The 16316-nt window shown below is 43.5% G+C and overlaps 1 protein-coding gene across 1 annotated transcript in view; it reads right to left on the minus strand.

Annotated features, from left to right (window-relative positions):
- Positions 1 to 6122: 6122 nt before the first annotated feature.
- Positions 6123 to 16316, minus strand: part of LOC140455115 (E3 ubiquitin-protein ligase TRIM39-like) — a 60829-nt gene continuing 50635 nt past the window's right edge. The window contains exons 12-13 of the mRNA XM_072549773.1: positions 10092 to 10204; positions 6123 to 6673 (exon numbers count right to left, since the gene is read on the minus strand). Of these exons, the coding sequence (XP_072405874.1) occupies positions 6123 to 6673; positions 10092 to 10204 (664 nt within the window). The remainder of the gene's footprint in view (positions 6674 to 10091; positions 10205 to 16316) is intronic.

A 16316-nucleotide genomic window follows, 5' to 3' on the forward strand; every position in this document is an offset into this window, starting at 1 on the left:
AGGAAACATTTATTCATGCAGATGGTGGCAATTTGAAGTTCATTGCTGGGAGTGTAAATGAGGCAGGTAATCTCACAATCTTTAAAAAAAAACACTTAGATGAGCACCTGAAATGTCATTACATTGAAGTCTATGGCCTAGTGTTGGAAAGTGGAGGGAGTGTAGATTTTGCATAGTTTTGGTGGTACAGAATTGATGGTATGAAGGGAAGTACTTTGAGTCCTGTGTTAAGGAGATACTTGGGCTGACCCATAAACAAAGAAACTGAATAATTTTTTTTCAACCTGTTTTGCAAAGTCACGTTTCATAAAGGAGTGCACAATGGTCCCATCCTCACAACAGCCATGTTATAGAAACATACAATACAGGGTCAGCTCTTCGAGCCTGTTCTGCTGTTCAATATGATCATTCTTGGTCATCCAACTCTGTACCCTGTTCCCACTTACACTCCAGATTCTTTGATCTCTTTCGTTCTAAGCAGTACATCTCTATCTTCTTGAAAATCTTAATTGTTTTGGGCTTAATATTTTCCTGTGACAGGGAATTCCACAGACTCACCACTGAGTGAAGGAAATGATCCTTATCTCTGTCCTAACAGGTCTACCACTTATTATTAGGATGTGCACAGGAAGGTGCCATGAGAAGGGTTGGGAATAGACCAAGGTATAATGGAGGAAAGAGTCAGGTGTTGGCATCTGCTGGAGGTGTCAGAAATGGTGGTGAATGATGCTTTGAATGGTAGAAATCTGAAAGAAAAATGGAAATTGCTGGTGAAACTCAAGAGGTCTGGCAGCATCTGAGGGAAGAAAGCAGAGTTAACCTTTCAAGTGTGGTGATGCTTTATCAGAATCCATCAACAGCACTCTGCATTTAAAGCAGTCATTTTCCCATTCCAATCCACAATCAACTCAGAAAAATAAACCAAGATGTGATTACTAAGGTCAATGACATGAGCAGGGCACTACTGCCTGCCCATAGCTGCTATTCCCTGCTGCTGTCAATTAGTCTAAGCACGACTGACCCAATGGCCTCATTTTGTGTTGCAACTATATTGTGATTCTGTGTTAAAGTAGTTTGTTGACATTTATGGCACATTATCTCTCAGTTTGACAAACTACAATCATTAACACAGCTCATTTCTGGAATCAGAATTTTGCACCACTTTTCTCCAGAATGTTTGCAACCAAAATCAAGTTCAGCCAAGAGCAAAGCACAATGGGGTCTTCACCTTTACCCATCTCGCCTTCTCTCTCTCTCTCTCTCTCTCTCTCTCTCCAATCTTTCTCCCTACTCACTGTTATCTGTGGATGTTGAACCTGTCGGGCAGGGTGCAGTCACACCAATTATGTGTTCCCATTCTGAAAACCCTTTGCACTGTTTTAAGACTTGCCCCTTCGAGAAGCAAAACTAGAATATGATCATATTTTCGTGTGTGCTTTCAATTTTGCTCGGTAAGTGCAGACCCAGAGGTGTTCAGCAGTGCACTAACTTTCAAATAGTATTCAAATTGAATCAGGAAGATCTGAATATTTAAAAAAAAACAGCCATTGATGGAAAAGTACAAACATTGCAGGTGTGGTAGCATAATGTCATAGAGATGTACATCAAGAAAATAGACCCTTCAGTCTAATGCATCCATGCCAACCAGGTACCCTAAACTGGGTGGCACAGTAGCTCAGTGCTGCCTCACAGTGCCAGGGACCCAGGTTCAATTCCAGCCTCGGGCGACTGTCTGTGTGGAGTTTGCACATACTCTCCCTGTGTCTGTGTGGGTTTCCTCCCACAATCTAAAGATGTGCAGGTTAGGTGAATTGGCAGTACTACCTTGTCCATAGTGTTCAGGGATGTGTGGGCTGGGTGTGTTAGTTGGGGTAAACATGGGGGAATGGGTCCAGGTGGGTTACTCTTTGCATGGTTGGTATCAACTTATTGAGCTGAAAGGCATGATTCCACACTGTAGGTTTTCTATGTTTCTAAACTATACTCACCCTATTTGCCAGCATTTGGCCCATATCCTTCTAAACCCTTCCTATTCATATACCCATCCAGATGACTTTTAAATTTTGTAATTGTACTCAAACCTCTGTAAAGTCAACCCTCAGCCTCTGATGCTCCAGGGAAAACTGCCCCAGCCTATTCAGCCCCTCCCTATAGCTCATCCCTCCAAAACTGGCAGCATCCTTGTAAATCTTTTCTGAACCCTTTCAAGTTTCACAGCATCCTTCCTATAGGAGGGAGAACAGAACTGTACATAATGTTCCAAAAGTGGCCTAACCCAATGTCCTGTACAGCTACAACTCCTATACTCCATGCTCTGACCAATAAAGGAAAGCTATAGAGTTAATGATTCGGGTTCAGTGACCCTTCTTATGACCCTTCTGAAGGTGCACTGGATCCTACAGGTTAACTCAGCTTTTTCTCCACAGATGCTGCTGCCAGACATGATTTGGAATGTGCTGGTGCTAATCTCTCAATATTTTTAACTTCCTTCAAATAGTGTGACACCCAGAACTGTCCACATTAATTCAATTGAAGTACCTCTAACAATGCTCTTGTGCAAGTTCATGACAACATCACTATTCCTTTACTCTTTGTCTTAATTACAAACCTATTTATCGGTTCTATTAACAGCTCTCTCTTCTCTTCCACATTGAATGACCTATGTACATATATCTACAGGTCTACCTGCTCCTGCACACCATTTAGAAAAACATCCTTTAGTTTATACTGTCTCCTCATCTTAGCACCCCCTCACATTTCTATGTAGAAATTCATCTGCCACATATCCTCCCAATCCATGAACAGATCAATGATCTTTTGCATTTCTATGCTCTCCTCCTCGCATCTTACCATTTTCCCATTTTTGGGTGCCTGTAAATTTAAACATGGTCCCTATCACACCTTAAACATGGGTTAAAGCAGTGCCCTGGAAAACTTCATGAAAAAATGTTGATGCAGCCTTAAAACCTGCCCAATAAACATGGCTTTCTGTCTCTCATCCAATTTGTATACATGTTGCCGCTATCCTTTTTATTCCACAACCTATAACTATCCTAACAAAATCTGTTCTGTAGCAATGTTTCACATCTCTTTAGGAAGGAAGGAACTATTAATGATTGAGCTGTGGTCAGTTTGCTCCTTGTCCCTTCAGCCTTCGCTCTCATCCACACAGGGAGCTAGAATCTCAAATCTGTTAGAGAAGCTGAGACTACCTCTGGGATCTCTCAACTCTTCTCACTCATAGTCTTCCTCCTGTCCCTGACCACTGACTGAATTCAAGATGGTTAATCTGAGGGTTGTGACTGTTTCCTGTATCCAGTTATCTCTTCCACTCCCTGATGTGTCACAGAATTTGAAGCTCAGCAACAGTGAGCTAGAATTCCTCAAGCTGCTAATATGTGATTCACCAGCTGCCACATCTTGCAAATACAACACATCGTCTGGTCAGGCATTTCTATTTTGGTCACATTAGCAACTATTACCAACCAATGAGCCTGTGCTGTCACTCTGTTGTGCTGGGCTTCAATATGTCCTGTTGAAAAATATTCCCAAACAATGTGCCAATAAAGCAAACCTAAAATGCATCTCTTCTACTCTGCCATGAGTTCCCCAACTGCCTCTGAATTCCTTGACTTGGAGGGCTGTGTCTCACTCCTGACAGTGCAGAGTTTACTTCCACATACCCCCTCTTAAAGGGGTTTACTCAGTCAACCTAACTGCAGATATGCCAGCAAGGGGAGTAACCATTCATCTGCTATGTCTGTGTGGAAAGGGATACAACCCTGCAAACTGTTGACACACAGACAGGGAGTGAATACAGAGAACAACCAGCACAGAAAGATCTTTTCCATCCCTTTGAAATAAAGTTGGGATTGGTTGGGTGTGAGCAGTAGGTAGTGAAAACAGGCTATAGCTTCACCCACCTATCCTCACACTCTGTGCAGTCAGTGCTTTACATCCTCTTGCAGCCTCTCTCTTTCACTTCCTTGTGAAAATACAAAGTACAGAAATCTTTTCTTTCAAAAGTGCGACGGTGGAATAGGCAGCATCCAAGGCTCCTGTGTCCAGCGTATGTCCACCCGAACCCGCTTCTGTTTTTTTCCCCTTCATTCATCGTTTTTCTTTTGGCATCAATGGGGAAGTTGGTAGGAATGCAGCTTTGTCTGGGGAGCATGGCAGAGGCTGGTGAGCCTGGAGCTGTGTCCAGGAGGTGGTTGGCAGAGGGGTGAGCTTGGGAGCCTGAATCAGCAAGGTAGGCCCAACAGCAAATGACCGAATCTGAAGACTGGCAATGTCGATGTTGGTTGAGTCTGTTGTTGGTGGCGGTGAAACAGTTATGGACTATCATTAAGCAATGTCTTTTGTAAATTGCTTTTTAAACTATGCAAAATGGTACCAGAATCATTGTGACAGTGGAAGTTTTTCATTGCATTTTACTGCATTTGCACTGTAATATACAGGTAACAATAAAATCATTCATTCATTAAATAGAGCTGCCTCACACATATTGAGCTTTAGCAGTAATCACCACCTAGAGGCCCTGTTCAGGCTTCAGCAGATACCTGTCCCTCAGTCAGCTGGATCAGCGATCTTATTAAACTTTTTATGACTGAAACAACTGAATTTAAAACTTTTTAAATTTTCACACTGCCTCCAAATTCTCGGGCTGCCTCCAAATGCCTTGAACTACATACTCACTTGGGCTGTGTCTCATGCTCGATGTGATCTCTCCTGCCTGATCTTGCGCAGCTTGACAAGATCGCTGTAATTATCTGCTTTTTGCAAAATATTAAAAAGTCATGATTTTTCGGATGATTTCACTGAAATAAACAGAGATAAGACAGACCAGAAAACCAGGGACCAATAAATAATTTACTGCACTTACATTCAAGTGAACTGTGTCTCCCATGTGGTTTCAACATTATACAAAAATGGTATACATACACAAAGCAATTCATATAGCACATTCAACGCCAATTATCAACAATATTCCCAAAGCAAACCTAAAATGCACCTCTTCTACTCTGCCATGAGTTCCCTAACTGCCTCCGAATTCCTTGATCTGTAGGGCTGTGTCTCACTCCTGTTTTTTTCCCTGACGGTGCAGAGTTTACTTCCACATACCCCTTCTTAAAGGGGTTCACTCAGTCAACCTAACTGCAGATACGCCAGCAAGGGGATCCCGTAAACACGTAAGTTGCCTTACCATCAATTTTATTAGTGTACCCACTTAAACGTGACGTTCTCATTAATATTTACAAATCTGAGCAGATCCAGTTCAATGATCAGCAACAGAGAATCACTTAGATTATTGCAATATGTTGAGAACCTTAAGTTTAACAATCTGACAGTACTATCATAATTACAGGAATCAAAACAATGAACGATTAACATCAACAGAAAATGATGAAAGCATTCAGTAGGCCAGGCAACATGGGAATGGCATTTGCTCACGACCTGAGTCCAAACTGAAGAGTGACGTGGATCACAACAGCAACTGGTCTCCCCTCCAGTCTTCTTTGATAAATTCATTGATGAGATGTCAGTGTTGATGTTGCTCGGAAAAGTAGAATTGAATGCCCAGCCGGCATTAAGAGTCACCGACATTGCTGTATGTCGGGAGTAGTGTGAAAGTCAGCAAAATGATCCAAATTACTCACTCGTTCAAACGTTAAAGCTTCGCACCTCCGTCCACTGGAAACTAAGACCACCTCATCACCCTGAAGATGGGAATAACAGTGACTCAAGGAATTCTTGCATTCGTTGCCTTCACTTCCTCAACTCTTTCTGGACCTCATCGTCTGTCTCTGCTCTGCAGTGAAATGATTTGGTGTCCCCCCTGAAAAGACTCCCCTGAGCCGAGTCTGAGACCCACTGACTGATTCATCTCCAACACCGTCATGTAGCGCCACCTCCCGCCTGTGGAGCAACATTACAGGCAGGAAGGTCCCCGGGTTCCTGCAGCTCACAGCTCATTCTACCCAGTCAGTCCCTCCCTACAATTGAGCTTCTATTTGTTTCTTCTCTCCCCTCTCCCTCTTTACCCCAGACTGAGACTGACCCCCATCAGTTTACAGCTGGCAGGAGACAGGGCGACGGGGTGAAATTATGGGATGGATCTGTCAGTGCCCTTTAATCCCGCAGATTGTCAGCGGGGCGGAGTTTTTCCCGTCGTCATTCCGCCCTGGACTGAAGAAGGGGAAGAGCCTTTCAGTGAAAGTGTGGGTGAAAGTGTGGAGATGTGACATGGTGTCCGCATTGTAAAATGATACCTGTCCACCCTCATAGTCCAGGAAAACCCCGATCTTCCGGGGATTCACACTCGGGGAGAGGGGGGTCTCCAAGGGGGAGGTGGCGGCTAAATAACCACATCCAGGATACAGCCCCACAATCCAGAATCCAGTCTTCGGGTTGAGGTCAATTCCTACTTTCCTCTCCACGGACTCTCGGGCCACTCCCAGACTCCACCAGGTCTTCTCCCCCACCTCCACCTCCCAGTAATGTCTCCCTGATGTGAATCCCTCTGATCCCAGGACACCGAGCCAGGGATCAAATCTCTCCGGGGAGTCAGGGAGCGGCTGCCGTTTGTCTCCGAGTCTCACACTGGTCCGGTCCTCAGACAGGATGAGCCGGGGATGGGCTGTGTTCGGATCCAGAGTCAGAGAGGCTGGAACTGGGGGAGGGATCAAATAACACCGTCAGAGAGAGGGAGGGAGAGCGATGGAATAATGGAGGGAATGTGTAGGAAGAATGGGAGGAGGATGGAGAAGGAAGAGTGGGATGGGGCAAGGAAGAATGGGGAAGTTGGAAGGAACAGTGGGGAGGGGGGTGGAAGGCGGAAGTGTGTGGGGTGGGAGTACAGAGAGGGGGAGGTGTGAAGAAAGTTCAGAAGTGTTTAGGGAGTGGGTGAGGGAATAGTGAACGGAGGGTGAGGGAACAGAGCTGGATGGGATGTTTAGATTAGTTTCCCTACAGTGTGGAAATAGCCCCTTCGGCCCAACAAGTCCACACTGACCCTCCGAAGAGCTGCCCCCCAAACCCATTCCCCTACATTTACCCCTGCAGATAACACTTTGGGCAATTTAGCATGGCCAATTCACCTAACCTGCACACCTTTGGACTGTGGGAGGAAACCGGAGCACCCGGAGGAAACCCACGCAGACACGGGGAGAATGTGCAAACTCCGCACAGATGTTTGCCCAAGACAAGAATTGAGCCCGGGTCCCTGGTGCTGTGAGGCAGCAGTGCTAACCACTGTGCTACCGTGCCACCCACATGTTATAGGATGGGGCAAGAAAGAGTTTTGGAGAGGAAGCAAGAGACAAGGGTGAATGAATGGGGGAGGTGTCTGGAAGAATGGGGGAGCAGATGCAAATGTGGGGACTAGAGCACTATGAGGGATTTTTAATTTATGGAAGGTAGAAGTGGTAGAGTGGTGGGGAAGGAAGAGTGGGTGAAGGGAGGAAAATTAATAGCAATGTGAGGGGAAGGAGTGAGGTAGGAAGATTGGGAAAGGCAGAGAAGGAAGGAGTTGAGGAGCAATGAAATGATGGAAAGATGTGGGAGAGGTTGTAAGTGTGAGTAGGGATGGTATGAGAAAAGAATGAATGAAAGGAGTCAGGCAGAGGAAACATGTGAGGAAAGGGAGAGGCTTGGAAGAAAGGGGAGGAATGAGGAAGAGTGCTGGAGGTGAGGGTGGGTAGGAAAAGTTGGGGAGGTTGAGTGGGGGAGGGAAGGTGCAAGAAGAGTAGGGAGGGGGAAGAAGAGCAGGGGAAGGGACAAGAAGATTGGGGAATGGGAGAGAGTGATGTTGGAAGAGCAGTGAAGTGGATGGAGTGGAATTGGAGGGGGAGATTAGAATCATCTAGTACAGATGTCATTCAGCATATTGTGTCTGTTGAATCATTTTAAGGAAACATGATACTTCCCACCAGCAGCTAGCGATGGGAAGCAAATCCTGGCTGTGTAATTGATATCCACATCCCACATTAAAACTATTGTGGAGCTCCCGGACTGGGTAAAATCTGGTTAGTGTGGTTCAAATAGTAGATGGTGCAGATGGGTATGGTCTTCAGAATTAATCACGTGAGACCATAAAACTGCAAGATATTGGAGCGGAATTAGGCCTTTTGGCCCACCAGGCCTGCTCTGCTATTTGATCATGGTTATATGTTTCTTAAACCACTCCCCTACCTTCTCCCCATATCTTTTGATGCCCTCAAGAACATTGATGCACATTTTAGAATAAAATAAGTTGAGAAAAAATTACAAACACGGAGGAGACAGGTAAGGAATGATAAGGTGAAGGAGCCTTGGATGACAAGAAACGAGTTTCTCATCAAGAGGAAGAAGGAAACTTACTTAAGGTTGAGGAAGCAAGGGTCTGGCACAGCTTTAGAGGATTACAGGGTAACTAGGAAAAAACTCACAACTGGACTGAGGAGAGCTAGGAGGAGCATTGGAAAGCCTTAGTGGGAAGGATAAAGGAAAACTCAAAATCACTCTACACTTACGTGAGGAATAAAAGATTGATCAGAGAGAGGGTAGAACTGATCAGAGATAGTGGAGGGAACTTGTGTCTGGAGTCTGAAGAGGTAAAGGAGGCTCTAAATGGGTTTTTGTTTCAGTATTCACTAGAGAGATGGGCCTTGTTGACAGTACGATCACTGTGGACTAGATTAATAGGCTTGAAAGCTTGACATTAAGAAAGTGGTTGTGCTGGAAATTCTGTGCAGCTTCAAGTATATAAATCCCCAGGGCTGGACCAGATATATCCAAGGTCAACATGGAAACAAAGAATGAGGTTGCTGCATCTCTGAAGATAATCTTTGCATCCTCATTCTCAATGGCAGTTGTACCAGATTATTTTGGGGAGGCAAATGTTGCTCCTCTGTTCAAGGAAGGGAATAGGGAAATCCCTGGGAATCACAGACCAGTCACTCTTATGTCTGTGTTAAGCAAGGTACTGGAAAGGATTCAGAGAGATAGGATTTATGACTATTTGGAAAAGCATAGTTTGATTAAAATAGTCAGCATGGTTTTCTGAGGGGCCGGTCATGCCTCACAAACCTTATTGAGCTCTTTGAGGGTGTGATGAGACAAGTTGACAAATGCCAAGCAGCAAATGTGGTGGATATGGATTTCATTAAGGCATTTGATAACGTGCCCCAAGGTAGGCTCATTCAGAAATTTAGCAAGTATGAGATACAGGGAAATTTAGTTGTCTGGATACAGAATTGGCTGGCTGAAAGAAGACAGTGAGTGGTAGTAGATGGGAAGTGTTCTGCCTGGAGGTCGGTGACTAGTCGTGTCCTGCAGGGATTTGTTTGTGGGCCTCTGCTCTTTGTAGTTTCTATAAATAACTTGAATGAAGAAGTGGAAGGGTGGGTTAGTAAGTTTGCTGCTGAAACAAAGGTCAGTGGTGTTGTAGTGATGAGGGCTGTTGCAGGCTAGAAGAAAACATTAACAAGAATGCAGAGCTGAGAAGTGGCAAATGGAGTTCAACCTGTATAAATGCAAAGTGACCTTTTGGAAGGTCGAATTTGAATGCTGAATACAGGGTTAAAGACAGGATGCTTGGCAGTGTGGAAGAACAATGGGATCTTGGGGTCCATGTACATAGATCTGTCAAAGTTGCCACCCAAGTTGATAGCGTTGTTACGAAGGCTTATGGTGTTTTGGCTTTCATTAACAGAGGGATTCAGTTAAGAGCTGTGAGGTTTTGCTGAAGCTCCATAAAACCCAGGTTAAATATCACTGCCTTGTTATAGAATTTGCGATCATGTTAAACATATCGATGTTAATCTCTGTTTTGAACCTTCAACACTTCAAGAGGATCGTCACAGCCTCCAGTGTCCAAAGTAGACAAGAGTTAAACATTTTTAACTTTGCCCATCCCAGTCCAACACGAGCACCTCTTCATCAGAGTCGACAGTATCTGCAGCCCATTCTGTTGACTAAACTGTCTAATTCCATCCAGCACACTAGCTGTTTGTTAACGCAAGCTCTCAAGTGACAATATATTTTCCCGATAATATTGTGACACAAGTGTCAGCTGGATTTACGATCGGAAATATTAGAATGTGTTTTACCCGGGTTAATGTCATCCATCGTTTCTCTCCAAACGGTGTACTGTGAAGGGCCATTGAATTTTCCAATGGACAGGGCGCCATCTGCTGGTGATATCCAATTGTTATCGCTAATTCTGCAAATACCAGACAATTAGTGTTAACAAATTGCAACTTGTTATAATATGTTACAAATTAGTTATATCATCAAGCTTTCAGCATTTTTTGTCTTTCAGCAAATATTGGAGAAAATTAAGTCCAAAACCCATGGCGAAACAAAACACAACTCAGAAATGCAACAGTACAGGTGGAAAACCGCATTATGTAAAGCTAAAAAGCCATCTCCCAATAACAGATATATTACCGAAACATCTTATACCACAGGAGATGATAAAAGTTCAGCGTATGTTCTTGCTATAACACAAACAGAGTTGTAGGACAAACTCTGAAAACACCTAACAGCCTCAAGACTAACTGCATAATACACGGGTCTCACAACCCCATGAGATCTTGCTCCTTTACTTCCTGCCACGTGACCATCTCTGATTTCAGTCTATCTATTCATTGGAGTTTGAATTTAACAGTTGCCGAGTCCCTCAGCTCTGGAATTCCTTCCTTGGGCCCCTCCATTTTAAGTTTCTCCTTTAAAATGCTCTAAAACCTACACCAGTCATCTGTATTAAAAACTCAGTATCACTTCTTGCTTTCTAGTTCTGCTGTGAAAGTGACTTGATTCTTTATATTGCAGTAAAGATGCAGTGTAAGTGTAGAACTGTCCTGTCGTATTGGTTAACATACAATGTGAGGTGCAGTAGAAAAACGTACACCTCATATGCTCTTGAAAGTATGACTTGCTCAGTTGGCCACGTCCATACAGGGAGAGTCTTTTTTATATATTGAAATTTACTCATGAGACATGGACATCCCTTGGTTGGACCAGTATTTATTACCTGTCATCAGTTGCCTCTGAGAAGGTGTTGGTGACCTGCCTTCTTGAAACCGCTGCAGGCCATGTACTGTAGATGGACCACAATTCATTTTGTGAGAATAGTCCAGGATTTTGACTCAGCAACAGTGAAGGAACGGAAAAGTATTTCCAAGTAAGGATGATGAGTAGCTTGTCGGGGAACCTGCATGCGATGATATTTGTTGCCCTTATACTTCGAGGTGGAAGTGGTCATTAGTTTGCAAGGTGATGTTCTGGATCTTTGAAGAATTTCTGCAGTGCATCTTGTCAATAGTACACAGTAATGCTACTGAGCATTAGTGGTGGAGGCATTGAATATTTTGTGGATGTTGGACTGCTTTGTTCTGGATGGTATCAAGCTTAGAACATAGAACATTATAATGCAGTACAGGCCCTTCGACCCTCAATGTTGTGCTGATCTGTGGAGCAATCTGAAGCCTATCTATCATACACTATTCCATTTTCATCCAATGACCATTTAAATGCCATTAAATTTGATGAGTCTACTACTGTTGCAGGCAGGCCATTCCACACTCCTACTACGCTCTGAGTAAAGAAGCTACCTTTGACATCTGTCTTATAATTATTACCCCTCAATTTAAAGCTTTATTCCTTTGTGCTAGCTACCACCATCTGAGGAAATAGGCTCTCACTGCCCAACCTCTGATTATCTTGTATTTCTCAGTTAAGTCACCTCTCAACCTTCCTCTCTCTAATGAATACAGCCTCAAGTCCCTAAGCCTTTCTTAAGAAGACCTTGCCTCCATACCAGGCATCATCCTGGTAAATCACCTCTGAACCCTTTCCAAAGCTTCCACATCTTTCCTATAATGCGGTGACCAGAAGGGTACACAATACTCCAAGTGCGGCTGCATCAGAGGTTTGTACAGCTGCAACATGACATCATGGCTCTGAAACTCAATCCCTCTATCAATAAACGCTAACACACTGTATGCCTTCTTAACTACCCTATCAATCTAGGTGACAACTTTCAGGGATCTAGCCATATGGATATTGACATCTCTCTGCTCATCCACACTGCCAAGCATCTTACCATTAGTCCAGTGCTCTTTATTCCTGTTGCTCCTTCCAAAGTGAATCACCTCACAATTTTCCACATTAAACTCAATTTGCCACCTCTTAGCCCAGCTCTGCAACTTACCTATGTCCCTCTGTAAGCTGCAACATCCTTTGGCAGTATCCACAACTCCATCATCCTAAGTGTCAACTGCAAATTTACTATCCCATCCATTTATGCCCTCATCCAGGTCATTGACAAAAATGACAAACAGCAGTGGACCCAAAACAGATCTTTGCAGTATACCACTAATAAGTGAATTCCAAGATTAGCTTTTCCCATCAACTTCCACCTTCTGTTTTCTTTCAGCTAGCCAATTTCTGATCCAAACTGCTAAATCACCCTTAATCCCGTGCCGCTGTATTTTGTGCAATAGCCTACTGTGGGGAAGCTTATAAAATGCCTTATTGAAATCCATATACACCACATCAACTGTTTTGCCCTTATCCATCTGTTTGGTCACCTTTTCAAAGAGCTCAAAAAGGTTTGTGAGGCACTACTACCCTTTGCAAAACCGTGTTGACTGTCCCTAATCAACTTATTCCTTTCTAGATGATTATAAATCCTATATTTATAAATCTTTTCCAACACTTTACCCACAACTGAAATAAGGCTAACTGGTCTATAATTACCAGAGTTGTCTCCACTCCCCTTCTTGTACAAGGGGACAACATTTGCTATCCTCCAGTCTTTTGTCACTGCTCCTGTTGACAATGATGACACTAAGATCATAGCCAAAGTCTCAGCAATCTGTTCCCTGGCTTCCCAGAGAATCCTGATTTACCTATAGAAAGCTTTAGGGTTTTCCTTGATCCTTTCTGTGAACAACTTCACATGTCCCTTCCTGGCTCTTCCTCATTCTCTTTTAACATCTTTCCTGGCGAGCTTGTAACTCTCAAGTGCCCTAACTGAGACTTTGCATCTCTTCCAAACATAAGCCACCTTCTTCCTCTTGAAATGAGATTCAACTTCTTTAGTAAACTACAGCTCCCTCACTCAATCACTTCCTCCCTGCCTGACAGGTACATACTTATCAAGGACATGCAGTAGCTGTTTCCTTGAATAAGCTCCACATTTCAATTGTGCCCATTCCCTGCAGTTTACTTCCCCATCCTATGCATCCTAAATCTTGCCTAATCACATCATAACTGCCTTTCTCCCAGCTATAACTCTTGCCTTGCAGTATACACTTATCCATTTCCATCACTAAAGTAAACATAATCGAATTATGATCACTATCAATGAAGTGCTCACCTACCTGTAAATCTAACACCTGGCCAGGTTCATTACCCAGTATCAAATCCAATTGGCCTCGCCTCTTTTTGGCCTGTCTACATACATGTCAGGAAAACCTCCTGCACGTATTGGACAAAAACTGATCTATCTAAAGTACTTGAACTGCAGTATTTCCAGTAAAAATGTGGAAAGTTAACCACCACTTGACAACTACCATGTTGCTCTCGCTCCTATCAAGAATCATCTTTGCTATCTTTTCCTCTATATCTCTGGAACTATTTGGAGGCCTATAGAAAACTCGCAACAGGGTGATCTCTCCTTTCTTGTTTCAAACATCAGTAGATGAGTCCTCAAATGTTCTTTCTGCCACTGTAGTACTTCAAACAGATAGTTCAGGCCAAATATAACAATGAACAGAAGACTTATTTCTGATAAGGAAGCAAATTGCAGACTCAAGCACTCCAAAGTGTAATCAACATTTTGGATGAAAGAATCAAAACAATCATCAACTGTGCAACATCAATGACCTTAAGGATCAAAAACTGTGCACAAACTCTTCTTCAGCAGAACTCTGGAGAACAACACTGCATAAGGATGGAATCCTAGATATTTGGGAATGGGATGGCATGGTGGCTCAGTGGTTTGCAGTGCTACCTCACAATGCCAGGAACCTGTGTTCAATTTCAATCTTGGGTGACTATCTGTATGGAATTTGCACATTCTCAGCATGTCTGTGCAGGTTTCTTTCGGGTGCACTGGTTCCCTCCCACAGTCCAAAAATGTGCGGGTTAGGTGGATTGGTCATGTTAAATTGCCCATTATGTCCAGGGATATGCAGGCTAGGTGGGGTAGCCATGAGAAATGTGGGGTTAAAGGGATGGGGGTGGGATGTCCTTCATTGGGACAGTGTGGACTCATTAGGCTTAATGGCCTGTCTTCAATCTGTATGGTGTATGTGTTCAGGCTTCTTTATCTTCTGCCTGATGGAAGAGGTTGTAGGAGATCTTTACTGGAGTTTAACATGTCTTTGATGATGTTGGCAGCCTTACTGTGGCAGTTTGCCATGTAAATGGAATACATGGATGGATGGAAGATTGGCTTTTGTGATGGTCTGGGCTGTGCACACCACATTTTGTCGCTTCTTACAATCCAGTACAGAGCAGTTGCCATACCAGTCCTTTATGCACCCTGACAGAATGCTTTCAATAGCGGATCTGCAGAAATTGTTGAGGGAAACTATAGACATGCCAAGTCTGTTATCATCACTCCAAGGAACCTGACACTCTCCACCCTCTCAACTTCAGTTCCGTTTAAGTGGCAAATGCGAGGTGCTGCATTTTGGGAAAGCAAATCTTAGCAGGACTTATACACTTAATGGTAAGGTCCTAGGGAGTGTTGCTGAACAAAGAGACCTTGGAGTGCAAGTTCATAGCTCCTTGAAAGTGGAGTCGCAGGTAGATAGGATAGTGAAGAAAGCGTTTGTTATGCTTTCCTTTATTGGTCAGAGTATTGAGTACAGGAGTTGGGAGGTCATGTTGCGGCTGTACAGGACATTGGTTAGGCCACTGTTGGAACATTGCGTGCAATTCTGGACTCCTTCCTATCGGAACGATGTTGTGAAACTTGAAAGGGTTCAGAAAATATTTACAAGGATGCTGCCAGGGTTGGAGGATCTGAGCTACAGGGAGAGGCTGAACAAGCTGGGGCTGTTTTTCCCTGGAGCGTTGGAGGCTGAGGGGTGACCTTATAGAGGGTTACAAAATTATGAGGGGCATGGGATAGGATAAATAGACAAAGTATTTTCCCTGGGGCTGGGGAGTCTCAAACTAGAGGACATAGGTTTAGGGTGAGAGGGGAAAGATATAAAAGAGACCTAAGGGGCAACTTTTTCACGTGTATGGAATGAGCTGCCAGAGGATGTGGTGGAGGCTGGTATAATTGCAACATTTAAGAGACATTTGGATGGGTATATGAATAGGAAGGGTTTGGAGGGACATGGGCCAGGTGTTGGCAGGTGGGACTAGATTGGGTTGGGATATCTTGTTGGCATGGATGGGTTGGACCGATGGGTCTGTTTCCCTGCTTTACATCTCTATAACTCTATGACTCTATATAATCTCCCTATTGCAGATTCTCTGTGGACCACACTTAAAAACAACAATTAACTTATTTGATTCTGTGTTGTGAACTTTGCCCAACAGTTCCTCCAAGATTAGTTGTGAATTTCACTGCTTTTGTTAATTTTCCCAGTTGCACTCCGATATCCAGCAATATGTGAACTCAAACAGCAATGCCAGTATCTGTGCAGGTTCTCTCTTTCTTTCTCCTGCAATGACCTGGCCATGTGTTTCCTATGTCTGCTGTTCTCCCTTTTAAAACTGATGCTGTTTTGACTTTTTTCCCCCAAGTTCCAAAACAATGCAACAGCATATAAAACAATAATTGCTGCTCCTGGAATTCAAGGAAATCAACTCCAACACCTAAAATACCTCAAAAAAAAAGGAGCAGCTGTTACAGCCAGAAATTTTTCCCATCCTGGATGTGAGGCATCTTTTTTTTCCACACAGAATTTAGTGAGAATCTGAATTCACTGTTCGTAGGATTTGGAAGTGCTGGTGTTGCACTGGGGTGTACAAAGTTAAAAATCCCGCAACACCAGGTTGTAGTCCAACAGGTTTATTTTGAGGCACTAGCTTTCAGAGTGCTGCTGCTTCATCAGGTGGTTGTGAGTATAAGATCGTAGGACACAGAATTTACAGTAAAACTTTACAGTGTGATGTAACTGAAATTCTATACAGGTATTGAAAAAGACCTGGATTGTTTATTAAGTTTCTCATCTTTTAAAATAGGCATGTTGGTTTCAGTTCTTTTCAGTTCTTTCACTGTCAGTAGGATGCAAGATACTGAGAAACCCTCAAAACATTTCACAAGCATTTAGATGTGCCAAGGTGTACCAGGTAATGTGCCA

Source organism: Chiloscyllium punctatum, chromosome 30 (assembly GCF_047496795.1).
Source record: "Chiloscyllium punctatum isolate Juve2018m chromosome 30, sChiPun1.3, whole genome shotgun sequence".
NCBI classification, from domain to species: domain Eukaryota; kingdom Metazoa; phylum Chordata; class Chondrichthyes; order Orectolobiformes; family Hemiscylliidae; genus Chiloscyllium; species Chiloscyllium punctatum.